The following is a 24,727-nucleotide window of genomic DNA, read 5'->3' as shown; positions in this document are numbered from 1 at the left end:
AGGCTGGATGTGGCCTGGGCAAGGCCAGGCTGGATGTGGCCTGGGCAGCCTGGTCTAGTGGTTGGTGACCCTGTAGATAGATGGTCATTGTGGTCCTTTTCAACCCAGGTCATCCTATGATGCTATGATTTATGAGCAAGGTGAGATTTGCACAGGAGAGGAAAAAAAAAAAGGGCTCAAAACACATAGAGGTCAACAGTGCCAGTAACCAGGTGCATCGCTGATACAGAAGGCAGATGTCATTTTGGACAAAATCAGCCTTTGTATTACCATTTCTACTCCTCTGAACATTTTTGCACAGATTCAACTCAGTTGTACAAAAGCAGCCTAGGAGGGTCTGAACAGAGCAAGCATGTATCCTTCTTCCATCCCAGTTTGCAACACTATCCTTCTCACCATCCCACAACTGCACTGAGTTCACAGAACAGGGTGATCAATCATTTAATTCCCAGTGGGTCTCTCATTCAACAAGTTCTGTTCTGTTCTTTCCCCCGAACGTACACCAGCCCTACCTATACAAGCTCCATTGACTACGAGCCCCACCACTGCTCTAACAATTGCATGAAGAACACCTGCTAAGAAAGCGTTACTCAAAGCTTCAAAAAATGTTTCAAAGCAAACTAACATAAGTCAACAAACCTTTTACAAAAAGAAAATAAGAGCTACTTACTATTAACAACAGGACAGTTTTCATCCTTAGGATCTTGAAGCCTTGACAGGGCCAAGACAGCTTGAATTCTCACATTTGAAAACTTATCTTTAAGTCTAATCAGCATAGCTTCATTAATTTTATCGAATAATTCATCATCAATCTGAGCATTCTCTGGCATGTTTCTCAAAATCTTATTAACAAGCTGGCATGTTCGAAACCTAACTGCATGGCTGTTTGCATCGTGAGACTGCAGGGAAGTGGAGCGGGGTGGGAAGGGAGAGAAAAAAAAAGTATTCTTTCTTATTTTCATTGTAAGATCATCAATATGCATATGTAAGTAGTTAGCACTCCATACAGAAGATAAAATACACACTTTCATATCTCAGAAGCTCTTCCTATTCTTTAGTAAGACTAAAAACTCACAGAATTGAAAAATATTTATAGCTCATCATTTGTATCAGCAGCACAATGTACACAATTAGCAATGCCCTCAGAAAGGAAGAAAACTACTCCACTAATCAGAAGACATGAGCTAGCTTCCTCCTGTCCCCATAAAACATTAAAAGAGAAAGAAAATAGGGATAATGACTAGCTAGTGCTCTTGGCATTACTGATAACTTTTCATGACAAAACATTAATTTAAAAGAATTTAATTTTACTTGTGGTCTCACACTATCAGAATTGACAGTCTTTTTTTTATACATAAACTCCTGGAACAAGCAGGAATTAATAACACAAATGCCAATCATATGTGTGAAAAGCATTTTATTATTTTTACTTGTCAATGAAGCAGTATAAATTAATGTCATGTATACAAACGCACCCACAGTGAAACATTTAATGACATGCTTGATAGCCAAATAAGAAAACAATTTATATTTTCCTCACAGACCTAACTTCTAAAATCTGTTTTGCTTTGGGTTTTTGTGGTTGTCATAATCATAAGAATCATAAAATCATTAAGGTTGGAAAAGCCCTCTGTGATCATCTACTCCAACCATCCATCTAACACCAACACAGCCCACCAACGACTACCTGCTCATTTCTGTGTGCTTTTTGTACGCATTGTTTTGGTTTTAGTTTTTCAAATCATAAAGCTTTGCCCTGCTTTCACTTTTAAGCTTCCAGATTGTAGATAATGCAAGAAAGTTTTCCCTACTGTGCATAAACAGAATCACAGAACGGTTTGAGTTGGAAGGGATCTTAAAGCCTATTCCAAGCCCCTGCCGCGGGCAGGGCTGCCACCCACCAGCCCAGGCTGCCTAAGGCCATCCAACTCGGCCTTAGTACCTCAAAGGACAAGGTGTACACAGCTTCTCTGGGCAGCCTGTACCATAAGTAAAGCTTCCACTTTACAGTTAAAGATTTAACAGCAAGTATTACTGTACCTCAAGCAGAAAGTTAAACACATAATTCAGAAGCGAATTGTCTTCTTCTCCTTCCTCACTACCCTCCTCTTCCTCCGTTTGATAAAACGAAGTCACAAACTTAGCCACAAAATCGACCAGCTGCTCCACGGCTGGCTCCCGCTTGTAGACGATCATAACATACTTCAGGAAATGAACGAACTTCTCATGGAAGTCTTCCTTATCTTGTAACTGAAAGAAGCACCAAACCAAAGTAGATTATAACCTTTCAGAAGCAGTCCCACAGTTTTCCCCTCAGACGCTCAGGCCGGTACCTGGCTGTAGGCGCTCTTCAAAGCCACAACGAGCTTCGCGGGGTTCTGGTGGGGTTTCTGGGCCAGCTGGAACGCCTCTTGTATCTGCAACGGTTTCTTCGCCGGACACATGGCTGCGAACAGGACGCTCGCCCTTCCCGCGCGGAGCACGGCGCAGCACAGCACAGGCGGAGCGCAGCCAGACCCCCCTGCAACGGCCGCCAACTTCAAAAACGGCGCGAGTGCCGCCCCCAAGTCTCGCGAGAAAGGTGGGAGTGCGCGCACGCTCGCGACTGAGCGCGGCTGCCAGGCCGGGAAATGGCAGGCGGAGTGGGGCGGTGAGCAGTTGGGGGTGTCGCCATCTTTCTGTGAGGAGTGCGGAGCTGGAGGATTTTTCTGTATAGTCAGTAGTGAGCTGGAATTAAAACGATACGGGACGTCTTAATAGTCTGCATACACGCTAAGCGCCGAGAAGAGTGCTTAATGGCACATGTAGCTAAGTAAGCGCTGAGCTTTCATGCTGCCCACAGCCGCTGCCCCAAAGCCCTCCTAGCTGCGATGCGGAAGGACGGGCAGAGCGGCGGCTTTGCAGCGGGAGCCTCAGGCCGAGCAAGCGGGGTGGCAAAGCAAGGCAGGCCGGCTTGTGTCCAGACGTAATGAAAATCCTTTGGGGAGTGATCATTAAGTGAGACAAACTAAAAACGCTCATCTATCTGGAGCAACGTGTTTTTTACCATATTTAAAGTTTATTTTCACCTTTTGTAAAGAGTAACAAGGGGAATCAAGTTCACTTGGTACAGCTGGTGTCTGCGTAGTTGTCTGGGTGGATTGTCAAAGCTTAAAAGAATTTGCAGGCTACTGAAACACCGTTCTGTCTTCTGTCAGCTCTGAGGGGGCATAAAAGGGCTGTAACTGCCTCAGTGGAAAGGGTACAACTGCCTCCTAGATTGCATCTTTTACTGGTGTGAGTTTCCCCCCAAATTTTTAAGCATTTGTTGTAAGCATCGTTTTTTCAAAGAAATCCTTTAATTAAACATGAGAATAAATTTTGTGTCTTACTCAGTTTCTCCTTTAGTCTGGAGGACTCTTAGGAGACCTCATTGCTTCCTACAACTCTCTGCAAAGACCTTGTGGTGAGGTGGGCGTCTGCCTCTTCTCCTAGGTAATTGGGTGAGAAGTAATGGCCTTATGCTTTGCCAAGGAAGGTTCTGGTTGGATAGTAGGAAAATTTTCTTCTCAAAAAGAGCAGTGAGGCATGGGAACAGGCTGCCCAGGGGAGTGGGAAGTCAGTGTCCTCAGATTTCTTCAAGGAATGTGGAGATGTGGCACTGAGGGGGCCAAGGTGGGCACGGTGAGGATGGACTGATGGTTGGACTAGGTGATCTTAGTGTTTTTTTCCAACCTAAATGATTCTACATTTCTTACTGAAACATCTTTCTAATTTGTTTCAGCTGTAATGGGGCAAAAAAGGTCTTACCTGCCTTGTTGCAAAGAATATTTCTGCTCTCCAGATTGCATCTTTTACTAATGTGAGTAAAAGACTTTTTCTTTTTCTCCACTAAATTGTCAAGCTATTTGTTATGAAACATAATATTTTCATAGAAGTTATTTAACGGGAGAATAAATTTTGTGTCTTGTTAAGAAGCAGAGAGTTAGCTAAGCTGAAACTCCAGACTTGCTGTTCACAGCACATGCTATCAGGCAGGAGATGATAGTTTACAAGCAGCGAAATAGTGGATGATCAGTTGAGAGGAAACGTTCTCAGTGCTTATTAATTTTAAACAGAAAGCATTTAAAAATGTGAACCACAGTATTGAACTGTGGACAGTAGGAGCTTAGGGTCTATTTGCATTTGGGCTTGAGAAACATGTCTGATTAACCTCTAGTGACAGAAGTTATTTAGTAGGGATGGATGATATACCATCATGAATAAAAATGCATGAAATATGCAGAACCCATTCTAAAGAAAAGTTGCTTTTTGTTTGAGAAGAAAAAAATCCAACGAATAAAACAGGTAAGCACTAGGGGTCAGTGTTGTTTCATATATGGATTGTCAAAATGTTTCTTTAAATAGTAGATTTTTATCAACGAAATAATGGAATGATTTTGCCTTTACAAATGTGTCAAGGATTATATGAGTATGTGTGGAGAATGGAGGACAGCACAGGGAAAAAAATAGATAAAAATAATTTTTAAATGATTTATACATGTGGCACGTATAAATGTACTGCTATATGTTAATGTAGATATCTTCTTTACTAGATAAGTAATTTGTAGTTTGTATTAACTTGTCACTTCTACCGTTCTTGATAATCCTCTTCTGCTCCTAGGGAGAAGGAAATAAGTTTTTATATGTTCAAGTATAATAATGATAACATAGAATCCTATACATTAAAGAAAACTTTTTCCTTTTTTTTTTTTAATGTCAGAGAAACAGTTACACTATAAAAATATGATAATCAACAGCAAATCCTCACTGAGGGTTTTTTGTTCCTTTTTGGATTGCACGTGTTTGTTTTGATTACAAGTTCATTTTTTTAGGACAATATCAATGTAATCATCTTTCCATTTAAGATATTTGTACCAGAAAATTGAATTTATCCAGCTTTTTTTCCAATACAGAAGTCTAGTTATGGAGAACAAGATTGAAATAGGAAGAAAAGAGCAGGTAAAATTGTGTGATTCTGGTGGCTTTAAAACCCAGGATTTTTATTTTAAATTAAACAAAGAATGCAAACTGAATTACTTTAGATTCATGATGTCTGCCTGCATCTCAGAATCTCAGATGGACAAATAGAGATTTTCCCTTGTGAATACCTTGTTGTTCCTTATGATCGATTTCATCCAAGACGTGAGATTTATTTCTTCAGTCTGCTTTAAATATTTCTTCAAGGCTTTTTATTTCAGGATTGAAATGGAAGTCAGGCTTCTGTTGTGACAAATTGAAGCCTAGTCTGGTTAGACATAGCGTCTTTCAGGGTAAATATGCCACAGGCATCCAGATTCCCATAAGCGTAAATGTGTCCTTGTGATACTAGCTTCCTTGTTTAACTTATGGAGAGATTTGGTTTCAGAATTTTTGCAAGTTATGGTTTAGAGCCCCAGGTGCACTAATGTGGCCCTGATTAGCCTCCCCAGGGCCTCCAGCCATGTCCTACCCACAGGCCCATGTTCCTCACTTCAGCTCACCCTTTGGGATTCACTCCCATCTGAGCTAAATGTCAGACCTCAGCGAGAGCCAGCTGCTTCCTGAGGGAGGAGGAGCTGAGTGGGGGGACAAAACAGGCATTGAAGTAACAACCACAGCAGCTCGAGCTCAGGCTCTGCAGAACCACAGTCCTGCAGAGCCTGAGTGAGGTAGGCAGGGCAGGCCAAGAGGTAGTGAAGAGGAAAGATGAAAATCAGAACATCAGATGCTGCACCAGACTTTGGAGGGAAGAGTGATGAAGATTTTCTCCTTGTCCCTCTACGTAGTCACCTCATCTGTTATGCTATCTCTTTCTGGTTGTCTCTCCCTCCTCTGGTGTCACTGTTTTAGATCCTTTATCTTCCTTTGTTGGTGATGTGTGAACAAATACAGAATGACACAGGGTAAGTCAGACTTGCTGCGTGCCATTCACTCTGTAGTAATTTCAGTTGTAGGTCACTGGGTAAAGAGCAGCATAAAAAAGGAAAGTTGATGCTATCCTATTTCCTCTGTGTGCCAGGGCTTGTATAACTGATGCATCTGGTTGATTCCTGTTTCAATTTCCATATTAAAAAATACACACAGTAATATTTCATCCATAATAGAGCCATCATTATGCAGTAGTAATTAGAGATTCTGTTCTTCCATAGCTTGTGTTTGTCAGCTATAAAACTGTATACACATTTTCAAATAGTTCCTATTTTTAGTCAGTGAGGAAATCAGCACCACTTCTGGTGTATTTTGAATGGGGCTCTCAAATGCTGTTTGCTTTATGAGGGGGGAGGAAAGAAAAATTGTAAAGTAGTTATATAATCCCACCATTGAAATTACTGGTGGCTGAACTACTTGTCTTTTTTCTGTCATTCAACCTCTAGACAAGCTTTATAGGAAATAGGATAGTGAACTAAATGGGGAAGGACAGCTGTTATTATGGGTCTTCTGGACACTTTTACCTCTCTTTACAGTGTTTTGTTTGGTTTGGTTTTCCTTGATAAAAGGAAAAAAACATCCCCGAATTTTTTGTTAAGGATCAAGATGAATTTAAATAGAGACTAATAATGAGGATAGTGAGTTATGCATTAAATTGGAATCTCGCTTAGGGATGCATCTTCCTCTGCTGAGACACTGACTTGAGAAGTTGTAAGTCTGTTTTACTGATACTGTCATTTGAAATGTATCATGACAGTTAATGACTACTTGTATTGCTGTACCATTTTCAAATGAAAATTTTATTGAGCTGGAAAACAGAAATACAGTCTAACCTGAGGTATCAGTTTAATTTTACCATCACATAAAAAATCCTGCTGACTTCAGTGAAACTTGCATAGTGGCAGAGTAGGGCTCTGTATTAACGGTGGTTTGTGAAAGCTACTGTAATACACTAAACAAAGGACCGAGCTTATGCATTAAACATGTGCAGCAGAGCTATCTTCTTCGTGTCTTAGAATTTGGGATTTGTGGATCTTATTTTGCATATGACACATAGATTTGTGTAGGCAGTAAATAATGATGAACTGATTGACTTTGGTTTCAATTGAGATAGTGAGGTAAAGTGGATGAGTTTTATTACCTTATTTTAATTATACTGATGTTTATATCACACAAGGTGTTAAGAATTAGAAAGATGTGTTACAAAAGCCTTCCTGACATGTGATTCAGCTATGTGAGCAAAAAGCTAATATGCTTGGTGGGAAGGATTTTATAAAAATATGCAGAATTGCACCTTCTCCCATTTGCTAACTCTGACCAGAGAATCAGAGAATGGCTTGTGTTGGAAGGGACCTTGAGGATCATCAAGTTCTAACCCCCCTGCCACAGACAGGATTGCCAACCTGTAGATCAAGTAGAAGATCACATTGCCCAGGGCCCCATTCAACCCGGCCTTGAACACCTCCAGGGGTGAGGCATCTACAACCTTTCTGGACAGCCTGTTCCAGAACTTCACCACACTCTTGGTCAAAACTTTCCTCAACATCTAATATAATTCTTCCCTCCTTTAGTTTAAAACCATTCCCCCCTTGTCCTATCACTATCTGCCAGTGTAAAAAGTTGATTTCCCTTTAAATATTGGAAGGCTGTAATGATGCCTTCCTGCAGTCTCTCTTCTCCAGACTGAATGAGCCCTGTTCATTCAGCCTATCTTCATAGCAGAGGTGCTCCAGCCCTCCGATTTTCTTCATGGCCCTTCTCTGGACCCTCTCCAAAAGCTCAGCATCCTTCCTGTGTTGTTGTCCCTACATCTGGACACAGTGCTCCAGATTGGGCCTCACAAGGGCCGAGTAGAGAAGGACAGTCACCTCCCTTGTCCTGTGACATCCTATCTTCTTATGCAGCCCAGGATAGCATTGGCCTCCTGGGCTGCTAGCATACAGTGCTGGCTCACGTTAAGTTTTTCATCTATCAGTGTCCCTAAGTCCTTCTCAGCAGGGCTGCTCTCGAGGAGCTCTCCCATACATATCTGGGATAGTCCTGACCAAAATATAAAACCTTGCACTTTGCTTTGTTGCGCTTAATTATGTTCACATGGGCCCACCTTTCAAGTTTGTCAAAGCCCCTCCAGGTGACATTCCTTCTTTCTGCTATATCAACTGCTCAGCTTGATGTCATCAGCAATATCACTGAGGCTGCACTTGGTCCCATCATTTAAGTCAGTTGTTAAAGAGTATCAATCCCAAGACAGACCCCTGGGGACGCTGCTTGTCACCAGCCTCTACTTGGACGTGAGCCATTGACTATAACCCTCTGGCTGCAAGTTTCCAACCAATTTTGTATCCAGCAAATGGTCCACCTTTCAAATCCACATCTTTCCAACTTAGACATCAGGATGTGGTGGGGGACCATGTAAAAGGCCTCGCAGAAGTCCAGGCAGATAAAATCAGTTTCCTTCTCTTTGTCCACCGGTGCTATTACTCCATCATAGAAGGCCACTAGATTGATCAGGCACAACCTTCCCCTGGTTAAGCTGTGCTGGCTGTTTCAGACCATCTGCTTGACCCTCATGGTCTGAACATGTCATCCAGGAGGATCTGTACCATAGTCATCCCAGGCATAGAGGGGAAGCTCGCTGGCCTGTAGTTCCCCAGGTCTTCCTTTATCCCTTTCTTATAAATGCGAGTGTTGATTCCCTTTTTCCAATCATTGGGGTCTTTGCCTGACAGCCATGTCTCAGATGTGATAGAATGGCTTGGCAGCCACATCAGCCACGTCTCTTAGGACCCTGGGGTGCACCATTCAGTCTCATGAGGTGATCTTGGACCTGCTCTGCCCTTATAGTGGGGGCAGGTTTGCTCCCTCCATTCCCACCAAGAGTTCAGGGCTGTGAGAAATAGGAGAATCCTGGCTGCCAGTGAAGACAGAAGTAAAGAATTCACTGAGTATCTCACCATTCTCCATATCTGTTGTAGACAGTTCTCCTTTCTCCTTTTTCAAAGGACGTATGCTCTCTTTGCCCTCTCTCTTCTTATCAGTGCACCTATAGAACCACTTGTTGTGGTTTTTAACATCCCTCACCAAGTTCAGTTCCATCCGTGCCTTGGATTTCCTAATCCCATCTCTGCGTGTCTGGACAGAATCCCTGTATTCTTCCCAGGTCCTTGTTTCCACTGCCTGTGCATGCCCTTTTCCCTCAGTTTGACCAGCAGATCCTTTCCAAGCCATGCCTATTTCGTGCTTCCTCTGCATGCTTTCTTATTCTGAGGGATGGAGAGCTCTTGCTTTCTCAGAAAGGCATCCTTGAAGAGTAGCCAGCTTTGTTCCACTCCTTTGTCTCTCAGGACAGCTTCTAAGATCTTGTCCAACAATTCCTTAAACAGCCTTTCCTGAAGTTCAGGGTCCTAATTCCACTCTTTGCCAGGCCCACATTACTCTAGATCACAAACTCACCCAGGGCATGGTTGCTGCAGCACAGGCTGCCTAATCTAAATGTCTATAATGACCTCCTTCACTGGTGAGCACCAGCAGCACTCCACCTCCAATCAGTCTGTCCTGAACCACAAAGTTAGCATCTATAGGTTCCTGGAGTCTCCTGGTCTCCTGCAGCTCACCACATTTTTTTCCCAGCAGGTATCTGGATGGCTGAAATCAGGATGAGAGCCCAATGATGTCAAATTAGGGCTTTTTCCTTATTCACTGACATTGACTGATCAACTATCAGAGAATGTTTCTGACATCTGAGTCACTGTTATAATCTAAATACGTGACAGGACAAGGTGCAGTTCTTAACTGAGCAATGTCAAATTGCTTTGGTAGCACAGTGAAAGGATGAGAACTCAAAAGTTACTTACATTGCATTCAGGTTTTGTTCTAAATTTTTTATCGTTTCGGTTTTTGTTGTTTTTTTTTTTTTTTCTTCAGGCAGAAGAAGAAAGATATAAAAATATAATAGAAGGAGAACATTTGTTTGGTTTGTTTGCTTGTTTTCCTACACATGCTTTTTAAAACAACAAGGAATGTGATTTTAAGTCAGAGCTCATCAGAAGTCCTACTGACTTCCATACGGAATGAGGATGGTAAATACTACCTCAGTATTACATTATGAAGAAAAAAAAAAAAAGACCTAACAAATTTTGGGAGAGTGCAATGAGCAGAATGTTTTTGGTTTTTTTTTAATGTAGAATAGCCCAGTCTTCCATCAAAGTATGGGAAAGAACATCCTCTCATGTAATGATAGTCTATGTAATGTATTTTGCTAAACTCTAACATTGAGAAGACCGAAGCTTGTGGAACAAAAGTCTGTACAGTATGCAAACCACAGTTGGCTGCGTGAACAGAACTACAGAGGAGGATATAGATTTCAAAATCTGTACAGTCTGCTTTAGAACAAGCAGCAGGTACCAAAAGTGGAAGACAAACAGTTGTTTACTCCTAAAAGTAAATCAGTCCATGCACTTGAACAGCAAAGCTGTAAACCAAGGTTTCATAGGATGGTCTGGGTTGAAAAGGACCACAATGATCATCCAGTTTCAACCCCCCTGCTATGTGCAGGGTCACCAACCACCAGACCAGGCTGCCCAGAGCCACATCCAGCCTGGCCTTGAATGCCTCCAGAGATGGGGCATCCACAACCTCCTTGGGCAACCTGTTCCAGTGCATCACCACCTTCTGTGTGGAAAAACTTCCTCCTAATATCTAACCTAAACTTCCCCTGTCTCAGTTTAAGACCATTCCCCCTTGTCCTATCACTATCCACCCTCGTAAACAGTTGCATATACAGTTGCTCACAGGCTTAGAGATGCTAGTGTGATGACTATCTTCTCTCTCATAATGAATGTAAAACTAGTTCTACAATAATAATTCAAGCAGAAGTATGTTTTCTGTTTAAACTGCTCTAGTTTTTATTCTAAACTGTATCTGTGCCATATACAGCTCTAAGTTCAACAAAAATTTTCACGTTCACTTATGTGTTCTGCAGGGTTCACATAAGTTCCACTTTTATATAGCACACACTTGAATGACACATTATGGCATCCTTGCTTTGTCTCAAGTCTCCATCCAGGCATGCATTCAGGTCCAGCCATAAATTCTGCTGTTTATCAGGAAAAAAAAAGAGAGAATGAAAAAGAACAAATCAAAACAAACAAAAACAGAGGTTGCTATTTCTGTGTTAGAGCAATACCACAGGTAAGTTATTGTAAGTACTTTTAAAACACAATGCATTCTTCTTAAATAGTGTTCTATTTAATAGTGTTCTAGATGCTGTTATTGGAAAATCCAGAGAACTAATTAATAAGTTTGTCAATTTTATCAAATTTGTGCATATTTCTACCTTTTTCTTCCTTCAAATTGATGAGAAAGTTTGTGGAGAAGGTTTAATTGAATTAAACTTCAGCGTGAGTACACATCATATGAAATAGCAGACAATTGACGATGGAGTGTCCTTATGCCATAAGCATAGAACAAGTTCTGTTCTCAGGCAGCAGCATGTTAGTCACTGATGAATGTCATTACTGTGTGCAAAGATTATATGTTTCTTGCCTTATGAATGTTCTGTCTGGGCTAAATTCTCCTCCCAGTTTAGTATCTCCCAATAGCTGTGATAATCTCCATTCTCCTTGGCCCTTATCTCCTATGATTTTCTCAGTCAGCCTTCATTTAAGGTCCCCCTTTTTTCTCCCAGCAATTAAAGGGTTTGGTTTCTGGTTTCTGTGTCCGAAGTCCTCTCTTCCTATATCTTCTCACTCCTCCCTCTCTGCCCTGCTGCCTTCAGGCATTCTTCTGCCCAATCTGTTTCCTCTTATGAGTGCTTATTCTTGGCAGTGCCTTATCTCTTTTTGCCCTCATTGAGGATTTCTCTTTTTCACAGATTCTTTTCCCAGTGCTCTTAGCTGACTTCGGATAATCCTCTTTTCCAATCCTGAGTGCCCTGAGGAAGCTCTGAAGCTCTTTTTCAAGCGCAGCACAAGCTTCTAGCCCAAGAGGAAGGAAGGCACTGCCAGGAGGTGAGTCTGGGGGCAGGAGTAGCCTCTCTTCCCTCGAGTGGCTGCGGGCCCCTTACCTTGCTCTGTGGGCTCTCTTATTTTTAAGTGTGGAATGCTTGGCCTTTTGAAGAGAGGGAATGGCTGCAGATGAAGACAAGTGAGCAGTGTCAGTTTTCTTCCTGCCTTTCCTATGTGAGCACAGGGCAGCCGAGGGGAGCTGGCAGCCCAGGGGAGCTGGCAGGCCCACCAGGGCTCAGCTGCGGGGCGGAGGTGGAAGCACCGCTTCATTCTGCTTTCAGCAGAGCAGCAAAAATTGATCAAGATTTTCTTTGCCACTTTATTGGTCCACCTGGACTTGCAAAGGGTTGCCAACTAACAGAGCTGATGAAAGGTGCCCGAATCATCCTCTCAGATGATCCCTGCAGCAGCCCAAAAAGGCAACGCGATTTAATCTGCAGGCAGTCTCTCTATTGGATCCCCACCGACGTCTGTGCCGCTGCTCGGCGTGTCCTGTGGGGAAAGCGTAGCATCCAGCCGCTGGCATCTCCTCCTGGCGGAAGCACCCTTGGAAGTGGAGAAGAACTCCCGCTCGTGAGGCTCGCACGTGCTGCTCGCTGCCTCGGCCGAGTGCTGTGCTGAAGGAGCGGGACATCTGCGCGCATGGGAGAAGCAGCTGCTCCAGCCCGGGGCTGAGGCTGAACTTCCTGCAGCGCTTCGGGCTTGGAGTGAGCGCAGAGGGAGGCGAGCAGCAGGACGGGAAAGCGCAGCCCGGAGCGTATAAGGACAGACTCGGTTAGAATATTTAAAGCTTAATGGCCTCCGGCATAAACAAGAGCCGGCAATCCGGGACTTGCAATGGATCTGAAGCCCCTCGCGGCATTTCGGCAGAAGGATACAATAAGGAAATTCACATGCAAATGTGCAAGAAGATCGCCCAGCTCACCAAGGTAAGTCGCTTCCCGGGGAGGTGAGGCTGCCCCGCGCTGGGGCTCAGCCGGCAGCCGGGGCTCCGGGAGGGGCTGGGAGCCGCCGCCCCGCCGTGCCGCTGCGCTCTGACGTTTCCGAGCGGTTCGCCCCTGGCCGCTGCTGCTGTGCGGCTGGCGGTGCGCAGCTCACACCTAGCCGCTGTGATGAGCTTGGGACGGGAGGGAGGAGAACTCACTGCCTAACTGCCGTGCCGTGCGGCACTGCCACTTCTAGTCGATACCAGGTTAAGCTACGAAATATTTTGAATGCTTCCCACCCTACGTTAAGAAACGAGAGGAAATCTATGGCAGGTGGCCCTTAACCTTTTAAGCTATTTTTGTGTTACACTGTTGTCGGTCAGAAAAACCCAGCTTTACGTGCTCTTTAACCTCACTGCAATTGATTAAGACGTTTTTGCAATGAAAGAACGCTGACTGCAAATGCAGGTCAAACGATAGGAAATCATTGAATTGTTGGAGTCAGAAATGCTAGCTAGTTATAATGTCGTTGTTCTCTCCTAACAATAACTATATGTGATAACATATATTGTGTATGAATACATACACAGGAGCTACCTGTACTTACACGTATGCTTAGTTGTATTATTTTCAGTCTACTGTAATATGCCAATGCTTACTTAGTGGTGCTTTGATTGTATGTTTTAATTTTATCTCTACTTTTTGCCCATGAATGTACATTACACTTTAAAGTACACTTTGATTCTGCAGTGATGGCAAGCTGTTTTTCCAAATAAGTGAGCGTTCCTTCAGTACTCTCACAGAGAAGAACTTTCTGTTCATTAACGGTTACTGATTTTTCAACTACAGTCAAGTGTGTGTGAAAGGCGACTGTAAATTGGATTAAGTTTTCTTCAGTTTCTTTGTTTTCAGTCCAGAACTCAGTTGCACATTAGGTAAAATATGTAACTATCACTCAAAAAGAAAAAAAAAATTATCACATTATCCCTTTTTTCAACTGATAAGCAATGCCTGTGTTTCCATTAAATGGTAGCTGGTGGTGGGCTACTCAGTGGTGGTGGAGTCACCAACCCTGGAGGTGTCCAGGGAACATTTAGACATTGTGTTGAGGGACGTGGTTTAGTGAGAACTACTGGTGATGGGTGCACAGTTGGACTGGATGATCTTGTAGATCTTTTCCAATCTTGGTGATTCTGTGATGGTACTTCACAGTAGAAGAGCTGACCGGTCACCAGCTTCCTCTTACTCAGTGTTGCATTTCTCAGCAGCAGACTGAGAACATAACGATGAGATCTGAAAAATGAAACCCTTGTTCAACTTTCCAAAGCTGCACTCATTTTCCATAGAGAGTTCTATGCCTTCCTTTTTATATAACAATTCTTTTTGAAGTTTCTGCAAGCTCAACTGTATTTTTGAGGGGAATAAAATACATTATTCCTTTCTAAAACCTGCTATGTTACTTTATAGTCTTTGGCTTGGGGGAAAAAAAAAAAAAACTAGAAAGCTGTTTTAGCAGCAAAAAGACAAAAAATTCACCTCAGTGCACAGCATCCTGGCATAATGTTAGGAAAGCCTTCATCAAATTGTATGTTCCTGCTGAATTTTTACTGTTAAAAAGTAAATGAGGCAATTTATTCTTTTAATTGAACTCCCCATCTGAGTACTTCTAAGTCATTTGAAACAAAGATGCCTTATACTTGAAGCTCAGGAAGTTCCTCTGAAAAACAAGCTATTCTGTTTTGGAGTATAGCTTTTAAGTACCAATTTTCTCTGCTCCAGTGCCATGCTTACAGAGAACTTAGCACACAGCTGGAATTCTAATAATATGCTTTTCCTTCTATATTCTGAGTTAGATGTTTACTGTTCATGTAGTAATAGTGTAAGAAGAAGGATCTGAGACTGCATTAGCTGAAAAATTGCTTTGTGGCACATTTGGTATACTCATTTTTGGCCAAGGAACTTTGAGAGCTCCCTTTTGAATTACTCTCATTTATTGTCGATATTACAGTCAGGATGTATCATCGTCATGAATTCTCCTTTGATTTTGGTTTGTTTGTAGTACTCTCCTGTTTCTAACGTAGCATGAAATACTGCTGTCTTTTGATACACAGCTACGACTTTCTGTTCCAATTATGACAGGATTTCATTGATGGGGAAATAAAATCTGATTACTCATCCACTGTGCATTGTGCCAAGAGGAGAAATAAGTACACGATGTTTTAATCAGGTGTATGATACAGAGACAGCCTTGTGTTCCATTTCTGTGTTGTACAAACAGCAGTGGCTGCCTCCTACTCAGGGGCAGAGGAGTAGTGTGCAGTCATCACTAGCAGAACTGAACTGATTGAGATGATAGTTTCTATCCCTGCATGAAGTGCTGATCATGTTTTAAGACCTGTGTTGGTGCTGGGGCCCTCTGTAAGTAATCCAAACACAGATCTTGAAAGCAGCTCTCATTGTACTGCCTTGCTATTTCTGCTTTTGGAGAAGTTAGGGAGAGTAAGTTTTTATACTGTTTAAAAGTGTAGTTTTTATACTTTCACTCATGTTCTGTTTTTTCTGTACTGCAGAAAAAAATACAAACACAAATTTTACTTCAGACAGCAAACCACTGTTTTTTGTAGCCCATTAGGGGCCATTTAGCAGTGTTTTTAGATGCTTGACTTTTTCCAATTTTATTTCACTAAGCACACTTATTCTGTTGCATGTCCCAGGTGTTCAACTTTGACTGCATTGCATTTACTCTGTTCTGCCAAGCCAGCACAGGGCTCTCCTGGTACAGGAACTTAGGGCTTGGGAGTCTGAAATGAAATGTGCAGGTCTCAGATGGTGATAGCAGTAGTTGCTGACATGTACTCATTACTATAATTTATAGTTCATTGTACAGTTGAGTTTCTTCTTTTAAAACATCAGCTCACAATGTTAAAGGAATAACACCAAAACAAATATACTATATATATATATATATATATATATATATATATAAAAGAAGAAATTAAGAATTAAACCTGATTTTTTTTTTTTTAATTATTATTCTCATGGATGCAAGTAAAAAATTTAAAAGACCTGGTAAGATTAGTGAGTTTGAATGACAAGAGGCCATGTCTTCTAGATTTTGACATGAAAACCGGGTTGCATTGCAGCTGTGTCCCAGTGAGCTGTGCTTTGAGTTTCAAGAAAAAAGCTCATGAGATTTAGGAACTAAAAGAGTTCAGACAAGGAATGTTTTGCTTCCAGATGGGAACGTGCATCTGTAGTTGTCATTCTTATACACAGATCACACACTTATTTGGTGGATACCTTCTGCAACACGTGCGTTTGAATTACTTGAAGGTGGTGCATTTTCATGGTTGTAGCAGAATGCACAACTTTATGCCAGTAATTAAGTTTAGTCTCCTCCATCAGACACTGCACCCTTGGTATGCTCCTCTGTGCATGCCAATTTTTTGTATTTCTGGTATGTTTAGCAGTAATAGTGTTTAAAATATGTGGTGACTTCATAAGCATTGGGTTCCCTGCTGTCACAAGTTCTTCTAACATCCACTGTCTGTTCCAGGACTTTCATAGGCTTACAGATTCAGGACAGTCCCAATTGCTTGAAATGGGATGAGAAATGCAAATGAATTCATGGAGAAGAGTGCTGAGGAGAGATCAGCTTTCACTGAAAAGGCAGTGTGGGCAGGGCCACAAGAACTGGATAATGAACAGATAACAGATATCCATGTTATTCAGGCTTCTTTTCAAACCTCTGCCAGAAGAGCTCAAATAAACTTAATGTTCTGAACTGTGCTTCTGGCACTAACCCTAGCATAAAGAAGTAGGGATGGTGATCTTACCTGGTTAGCAGAGCTACTCTGTCATTTTCATTTTATAAACAATTTCCTGGGCAACACTGGTGGAGTATTTTTAATGAGAAGAGATAGTTGCTCACTTTCCCTAGGGATTCATGTGACCGACTGTATTGGGAAGTTGGGAGCCTTGATGCAAGAAATATGTTTTAAATGTCAGTATTTCTGGTTAAGCAGATTGTTATTTAAAACCAGTCAAGTGGTCTGGCAAGAATTCTGTGTGTGCTGAATGCTATGGGCCTAAATGGAGGAACAGAGTGCCAATGCAGGGAAAAGTTAATTGCTGGTAAATTACAATAAGAACTCTTTTTTTTTCACCTGCAGGGGAAAGAAATGTCAAGTGGGAGAAAGTGTATTCCTTTTCTACAAGAAGCAGCATAGGCAGATGTTCTTTAATGGCTCTATGTGGAGCAGTTGAAAATGCAATGTACTCTGGCTGCTTATCACCACCAGTCGCCAGGGGGTTTGTTGCCCCTCTGCTCAGTCAGGAGAGTAGAAAATATGAACGTTATTTAATAAGCTTCAGTGGGAAATCAACCAGATACGTAAAAACCATTTTCATTAGTTATATAAAGGAGAATGTCTAACTTGAGCATGAAAGTGTATGAAATACACTCATTTATTGTTCAGCTCTGTGGAGGAGGATTGCAGTGGTACTGATGGACAAAAAGCCAGCAGTGAACGCTTGGAGCCTGGAAGGCCGTATGGTATGGGACATTCCCTTGGCCATTTGGAGTCGGTTATCCTGGCTGTGTCCCTTCCCTGTTGCTTGTGTACCCCTAGCTCCTCACTGGCAGGGCAGTGCAAGAAGTAGAAGAGTTCTTGGCTCTGTGTGAGTACTGCCATCCATCAACTAAGACATATCAAAACTGTTTTCATAAAGAATCCCAAACATGGCGCCATACAGGTGTCTCTGAATGAAAATTAACAGTAACCCATGACAATCAGTTTTTTTCTAGAGGTGTAAGATTCTGGAGAGAATTACCAAGTCATCTGGTGTGTGTGTGAGCACATCAGCTGTTTACACCACTTCAGTGTTTTGCAGCATATCAGATCATTTAGTCTTTCCTGTTTTATGTATCATAAAAAGTGACTGATATATTTAGGTTGGAAACACGGTCAAATCCCAGTGGTTTGCTCTGAAAGCATTTATCAGCTGAGCAACTTGTAGCTGTCTGAGCATTCCTTTTATCTACTCATGTTTCCAGTTGAAATGTGTTGCTTTTCTTTGGAAATTTTGGCTAGGTTTGTTGACCTTATTTATTATGATGTATTGATGATACTCAGTAACCAGCGCTTTGGGTGACTCAGCTGTCTGCATGTAGTTGGTGTGCTACCAGAGCTCTGCTGTGTGCTTGAGGATTTTGATGCCAGTACTCTGGAGTGGTATTCAGTACTCTACAGAAATGAAGCAAAATGGAACAGCGTAAAAATTAGGATCAGGCTTTTGGAGCAACAGTACTTTTGGGGCAAAGAATATAAACAAACTGGCTTCCACATAGGGAAAGAAAGAAAGAAGGAGAGAATCATTTTACAAAGCTGCTTACAATGGGTCCTAAAAAGATCCTTAGCTATCAATATCCCCATGTACTTTACTTGATGATTTATTCATTTTAATGATTTTTATGTACAATTTTCTATCAGGATTTCAAAGATACCATTATTTTTGACTATCAGCTGATGAAAATGTATAGACTACAATTTCTTTACCTGTCAGCACTATTATTTCCTTACAGAACTGGATGGGAACTCCTAGCTCATTCAGTCTATGTACAGTATCATGTAATTGTGTTAATTGTGTTAAAAGCAGTACTAAAACCACCGTTTCCGTTGGGAAATTACTCCGAACCTTATTATTTAGATGGATAGACATTACCACTGAAATTAATAAAAAGTAAAAGAATATCTAGGTATCGGGATTACCTTCTGTAGCAGAAATGCAAAGTCACAGCCTGAAGCAGTGATTGAGCACCTGCTGGGAAGGCAGGGCCAACCCAGGGGAGCTCAGGCGCATGCAATGAACCTGAGTAACCAGAAATGGTGGAGCCAGGATCCACCCATTCCCAGACCTCATTTAAGGGTTGGCCTTAGAGGTGAGGAGGTCTTGCTGGAGGTTTCTCCCTACCTGAGGCCTTCTAAAGGTGAGCAATTGTTTTTTGTTGTTTCTGCATCTACAGCTGCTGTATTTGGGTTTGTTCTCATTTGCTGCGGCCAGAGACTTTACCACCTTGCTATTATTGCTGTACTTTCCATCACATTATAGTGTTACATCTTCCTAACATACAAATTTGTAACTGGTCATTTTGCAGAGAATGAACAACCTTAGTAATCAATAAGCAAAAGCTACTTTATAATAGAAACTGGATATTAAATTCAAGTTAGTATTTGAAGCAACCTTATATAAACTACTTGTTTATAAACAAAATGTGTTTTATTAATAAATGTATTACAGGCAATGGGAATAAAATATCTAGTGACCTACTGATTGCTAAGGGAAGAATTACGAAGTTACAGTTTTTCACATTTTATCTTTTCTTCATGGATGGGTACATTAAGTACAGTTCTCAGTGACATTGTATCTGTACCTTTCTACTACCAATTTCTGTAAGCAGTATGTGGAGGTCAGCACTCTACAATGAAGATTTCACCTGAGTTAAAGGTCAGTTTAAGACATTCTCATTTAAATGTTCTAATGTTATATGTTTTAGGCTCCTCACCATTTAAAGATGCATGCATGCATCTACAGTCAGATCTTAATTACATTGGCTATCTCACCATAGCAGTTTACTTGCTTTTTCCCTGGCAGTCTCTATTTGCTGCTGAAGACCACTTAACCTGTGCTTTCATTAGAAACAAGTAGACACCTGAGTTTTTCCTCACGGGTATTTAAAACCATCACAAAGTGTGTGAATTTAATTAGTCTAGTGCCAAGATTGGGTCAATTCATCTTGTCTCCAAGTGGAGCACATTAGCTCAGGCAGGCCTGGTTGTGCTGGTTCTGTATATTCACTTGTCTTCTGGTGCTCATGGAAAGCAGAGCATCATGTAACCCTATTACTGAAGAAGCACTTCTTTTATTTTGTAAGGAAACTATAAAATTGTTTTCAAATAGGACTTTTTCTTAAGATAATGAACTCATTGCACCCTTTTAATATAATTGCTCAGAACTTTGTATGACTTGGTCTTTAAATACTTAAAGACAGATCTAACTTAAAACAGATTGCTACCAGAGGAGTCTTCTATTATAATTGAATTTGGAAGTTACAGTGTTTGGTTGTGACTGTATACTGACAGAGTGTTACCTTTAAATGTAATTATGAGATTACAGTTGAGTATCTTTCACTTTTCACTACTGGAATTTGATATTGGAGCTGTTTAAAGCAATAGCTGGTACTTGTAAATGCTATTGCTTAATTTTATTCTTACTATTTAGCTAGTATATTGAAAAATTTCATAAAAATAATGAAATGTCTCAAAACTACAGGGCAGGTGCTCTTGGCAGTGCTCCTTGCTGTTCTTATCCACGATTTTCTGGATGAGGAATGAAGCACAGTGCAGCTCTTTGCCCAGTCGTGCAGCCAGGCAGTGCAGTCTGGTCAGAGTTAGGGCAGTGCTTCCTGGGCCTGTAGTGCAGTCACTGTTTCCAACATAAATACGACACAGTAAGTTTCTGCTGCTTGTATCTGCAAGTTTTGAAAATGATGCATTTAAAGTAAGGAAATATTTTGGAAAAGCAGAAATCAAATCCATGAAGTTCATCTTTGATTTACTTCTTTTATTGTAAAACTGGGCGATGTTGCATTAATCTGTACCAACATTGTTAAAGCTCTTTTGAAAAGCTGAAGTTTCAATTAGGTGCCTAGAATGATCAGCAAAACAGAACAAAAGCTAACAAGTCTTTAAAACAACTAAACATGTATCTACAATTTTAGACACCTTGAAGATTTGTAGCATAAAGAACGCAACAAAAAACATTCTCAGTGAGATACACGGAGATAAGGCCTTTTAATTCCTTTTCTTAGCATAAACCCTTAAACGTTTGTACTGAAAATTCACCTGCACTGCAGTGATCTTAAAGCAGACAGATGGGACAGATATAAAAGTGATTTTTTTTGATGGCATCTGTTTCCTGCATATTAACTGTATGAAACAGTTTTGCAAGATGAACTTACCCAGAACTGTAAAAGCAAAACATTTATGGGGTAATTGAGGTCTTCAGGAGTTATGCAAGAATTTTCCCAAGATGGAGATTGCAGTAGGTGAATGGAAAATACTCTGAAATCTATTTCCTCCTAACCACTGCTTTTATGTGTATCTGCATATCAAACACATCAGTGGATTTATCAATGAAAAAGCATTATTTTAAGAGTTTTCATCTAACCTGTGGATTTTAATTGACACAAATTTTACCTACTCTTACTGAAAGATAATTATTCTCCATGGAAGCATTTGAATACTGCTCAACTTGATAAATACTCCCGTTTAATATGATTCATCATGAGGGGAGCAAAGAAATAGAAATAAGTTTCATGTAAATGCCACGTGAACTGATTTTTTTTTTTCCGGCTTTTTAATTGCACTCAGAATCTAAAATTAAGGTGCTTTTGTTGTTTAAGTTTTGTAAAGTGATTTCAGAGTTACGTATGAAAGGATTTTGAGAGAGAAGATGCAACATGAATCAGGAACTGTAAAAAAAAAAAAAAAAGTTTATGATAACAGATTGTAGGGGGCAGAAGCTAAAATCATCTGTGTGTGAGCTCACCTTATTTCACAAATGAGTTATCTGGAAGTAAAAACAAATAGCATACTAAATGTCTCAGGTGATACTAATTCAAGGAGAGTCATAAACACCAAAACAAGATTGAAAGAAAAAAAAAAATAACAGATGGAAAGCAAAGGGAAGCTGCAAAAGGCTGACTTTTCCAAGATCCTGAATCAAAGTAGATTTGTACAGTATCTAAATGTTAAATGTTTTAGTTTGCAGGGCAACATGAAGTGGATGTGCAGACATAAAAACAGTGTGAAGTGAGATTCTCTACAGCCTACAGAAACCTCATAGAAGAATGGAGCAGAGGAAAATGAAGTAGTTTCAGCTTTTAAGAATTCAAACTTGTCTCATCCCTCTACGTGTGATTTTTGTCAGCTCTACAGAGAGGAAAAAGTTGGGAATCTGGGAAAATTAAAATTAAAAAAAAAAAAAAAAAAAAAACAAAAAAAAAAAAAACATCAAAACCAGTCAAACACTAGGAAGAATTCATTTCACTTACATTACCTGTGCTAGACAACTGCACTGGAAACAGGAATGTTGCCTTTTGGGGGCACCTGTCTTTCTCCTTTGATTAACCTGGATCAGATGTGTAATGATGGAAGGAGTGGTGTTAGGAGAGATTAATCCCATCTCTTGTATAGGAAACTTCCTCCTTATTATTTTCTTGCAGTAATTACTGGTGGCTGCCGTGGACCATCTGTGGTAGCTGTGCTTTAAGGTAGTCGTCTGTTTCTTAGGGTTTCCATGTCAAAATGGAAGGAACAGTAATAAATGGATGTCCTGTTCCTGGAGGTTTTCAAGGACAGGTTGGATGGGACCCTGGGCAACCAGGTCTAGTATTAAATGTGGAGGTTGGTGGTCCTGGCTGTGGCTCTTTGCATCTCTGCCTTTGTTAATTTGTTAGCTGTGCCTATTACACAAGGATGGACAGAAGTTTGAGTGGTGGAAAATTTTGGAAAAATATTTTTAACTTGCTGCCAATTAAAAGCTTGAAATAAGGTATTTTGATTGGGTTTTACAAGTGAAAATCAACCTCAATATGGTCTGTGTTGATTCAAGTAAATTTTAATGTACTATCACACTGAGTGGATAAAACAGCCATGAATTTCTTATGAAAATAATTGTATTTTATAGCATTTTTTTTTTTTCTCTTGAACGTGATGATAGTAAGCTATGTAATCTGAAAACTTACTGTAGAGATTTTGGCATTCCTACCTGCAAGTCCACTTTTAGAAAGCAAAGGTATTATACTAGCTTGGGTCCAAAGGACAACCTTCTTTATTTGCTGCTTCTTATCGTCCTTATCTTCCATACCAAACTGTCTCGATTCTTATTCAGCTTATAAGGCAACCTGCTAGAACTGTTTTTTTTTTTTTTAATTGTGGTAGTTAAGCTACTGTAGTAATAGTATTTGTTGATGCTACTGTAGGAATACAGAAGTCTTTCTGAGTTTGAACACTTTACCTTTGTCTTCGCTAATGAGGTAGAGCTGATTTTTTTATTTTTTGCTATTTTATTGCAGCATAAAGAAAAGCAGAAGGGAAATAAAATGCCATTTAGATTCACATCAGTAGAAGAATAAAATAAGGCTAATTAGACATATTCACTGTGCTGATAATGCTCTGGTGGTGTGTAGTATGTAACAGTGTTTTTACCAACCTGTTGTGTAACTCAGTTGTTGTAAAATCAGTACAATACCCAAATTCCTTTAGAGAACTGGGAGGAAGTGGCTGCCATTGCTATTAAGCTAGTTACTCATGGTGTGAACTAGTGCTCCTTTCATTGGAAGGCAATTCTCTGTGCTGTCTAACCAATCAGTTTTAGAGATCCTTTTAAAGAACTGTTTATCAACACAGCTGTTGAGAGTCTTGTACCACATTAGTAAGCAGTGTGTGCACTGCAATGTGCAGGTGTTGAAATAATTTTTCAGTATTTTTCCTTATAGCAGAATGCACATAAACTCCCAGATTCATCTGCACATAACTCTAGTCTCTTAAAATGAGGTGTCTGGAATAGGAATGCAGTTGCTACGTTCAGTAGGGAGTGAAAGGCATTTGTGAGGGGCTTAAATTTCAGAAAGTACGTGCCAGCAGCCCTCTGAAAGTTAAATCTTTTAAGAAGGTTAAGATACTGAAGAATTGGTTTCAACAGTCAAGCCTGAATATTAAATTGAAAGCCATGCATTTTCAAGTGAAAATTCTTCCTTGTGATTCTAGCCACTATTGAACAGATGGATAGGAATAACCGATAGAGCAGGGAGATGGGTTTCTTCCAGAGCTTTTAGGTGACTCATTTAAGGTGTTGGTGATAACCATTATTGTAGAATGTCTCCAATTTGTTCTAATGCTCAGTGGAATTTGAGGAACTTAGACAATTAAGTCAGACTTTGGAGGAATCCAAATTCCACTGTCAGACCAAATATGACATAATACGAGGCAGGAGGATTTAGTAGATAAATTCATTGCTAAGGCTAGAAGTTTTTAAATCACAAAGGCTGGGTGTTCTAGTGCTTATCTTTTGTTTTGCTGTTGAAATCAAATACAGATGTGTGATTACTAATTTGACCTAGTTAGTTGAAGAATTGCCTGAGATAATTACTGGTCATTCTAAAGCCACAGGCAAAATTCACAGTTTCCTTGTAGTTTTAAGTCTGTTTCCTGAGGAAGTTTATTTAAAAAAAAAAAAAAAAAAAAAAAAGTTTGTGGTGGAATTTCAGTTACCATTTGTGGTGTGAAGGATTCTGCTTAGTATCCTGTAACTATTTCTGTTTCATAGAAAAAATTATCAAAAATAACAGAAATATTTACAACATGTAATCCAAGGTCAAACAATACATGTGTTTAAGTGTAGACTATGACTTCTTGTCTGCTTGTATTCTGGAATATGATGTCATTACTGTCTTTTACCACATATTTATCCAGAAATGTATCCAGACCATGTTTTGCATCTGTGATTCTTCACAGCTTTTATATTTGTGTCCAGTTCTGGGCTCCCCAGTTCAGAGAAGACAGGGATCTCCTAGGAGTCCACTGGAGGGTCACAAAAATGTTGAAGGGTCTGGAGCACCTCCCACGTGAGGAAAGTCTGAGTAATCTCAGGAAAAGAAGATTGTGGAGGATCTGATTTATATAAATATCTGAAGGGAGATGGGAAGCAAATGGATGGGCCAGGTTCTTCTAGGTGGTGCGTAATAATAGGACAAGGAGTAATGGCCTGAAACCTGACATAGGATGGCCTGTACAAACATGCAGA

General features: G+C 40.6%; 2 protein-coding genes across 10 annotated transcripts in view; one reads left to right on the top strand and one right to left on the bottom strand.

Moving 5' to 3' along the window:
• Positions 1–2,514, bottom strand: part of NCAPG (non-SMC condensin I complex subunit G) — a 25,010-nt gene extending 22,496 nt beyond the window's left edge. For both annotated transcript variants that reach the window (XM_042812775.1, XM_042812776.1), the window contains exons 1-3: positions 2,334–2,514; positions 2,041–2,250; positions 671–899 (exon numbers count right to left, since the gene is read on the bottom strand). In XM_042812775.1, the coding sequence (XP_042668709.1) occupies positions 671–899; positions 2,041–2,250; positions 2,334–2,444 (550 nt within the window). In that variant the 5' untranslated portion in view covers positions 2,445–2,514. The remainder of the gene's footprint in view (positions 1–670; positions 900–2,040; positions 2,251–2,333) is intronic.
• A 99-nt stretch (positions 2,515–2,613) lies between these two features.
• The window catches only part of FAM184B (family with sequence similarity 184 member B), a 43,874-nt gene continuing 21,760 nt past the window's right edge, over positions 2,614–24,727 (top strand). For 4 of the 8 annotated variants that reach the window (XM_042812019.1, XM_042812021.1, XM_042812020.1 and 1 more), the window contains exons 1-4: positions 2,614–2,650; positions 3,764–3,841; positions 11,801–11,936; positions 12,022–12,862. In XM_042812019.1, coding sequence (XP_042667953.1) covers positions 12,728–12,862 — 135 coding nt within the window. In that variant the 5' untranslated portion in view covers positions 2,614–2,650; positions 3,764–3,841; positions 11,801–11,936; positions 12,022–12,727. Of the gene's footprint in view, positions 2,813–3,763; positions 3,842–10,698; positions 11,937–12,021; positions 12,863–24,727 lie in introns of those variants that run through there. The other 4 variants (XM_042812018.1, XM_042812017.1, XM_042812016.1 and 1 more) reach the window with 4 other exon arrangements.

Source organism: Centrocercus urophasianus, unplaced genomic scaffold, assembly GCF_019232065.1.
Source record: "Centrocercus urophasianus isolate 14NV4802_14NV808 unplaced genomic scaffold, USGS_Curo_1.0 seq_13, whole genome shotgun sequence".
In the NCBI taxonomy this organism is placed as follows: Eukaryota; Metazoa; Chordata; class Aves; order Galliformes; family Phasianidae; genus Centrocercus; species Centrocercus urophasianus.
Note: the sequence above shows the minus strand (reverse complement) of the source record. Positions and strands in the feature narration are given on the sequence as shown.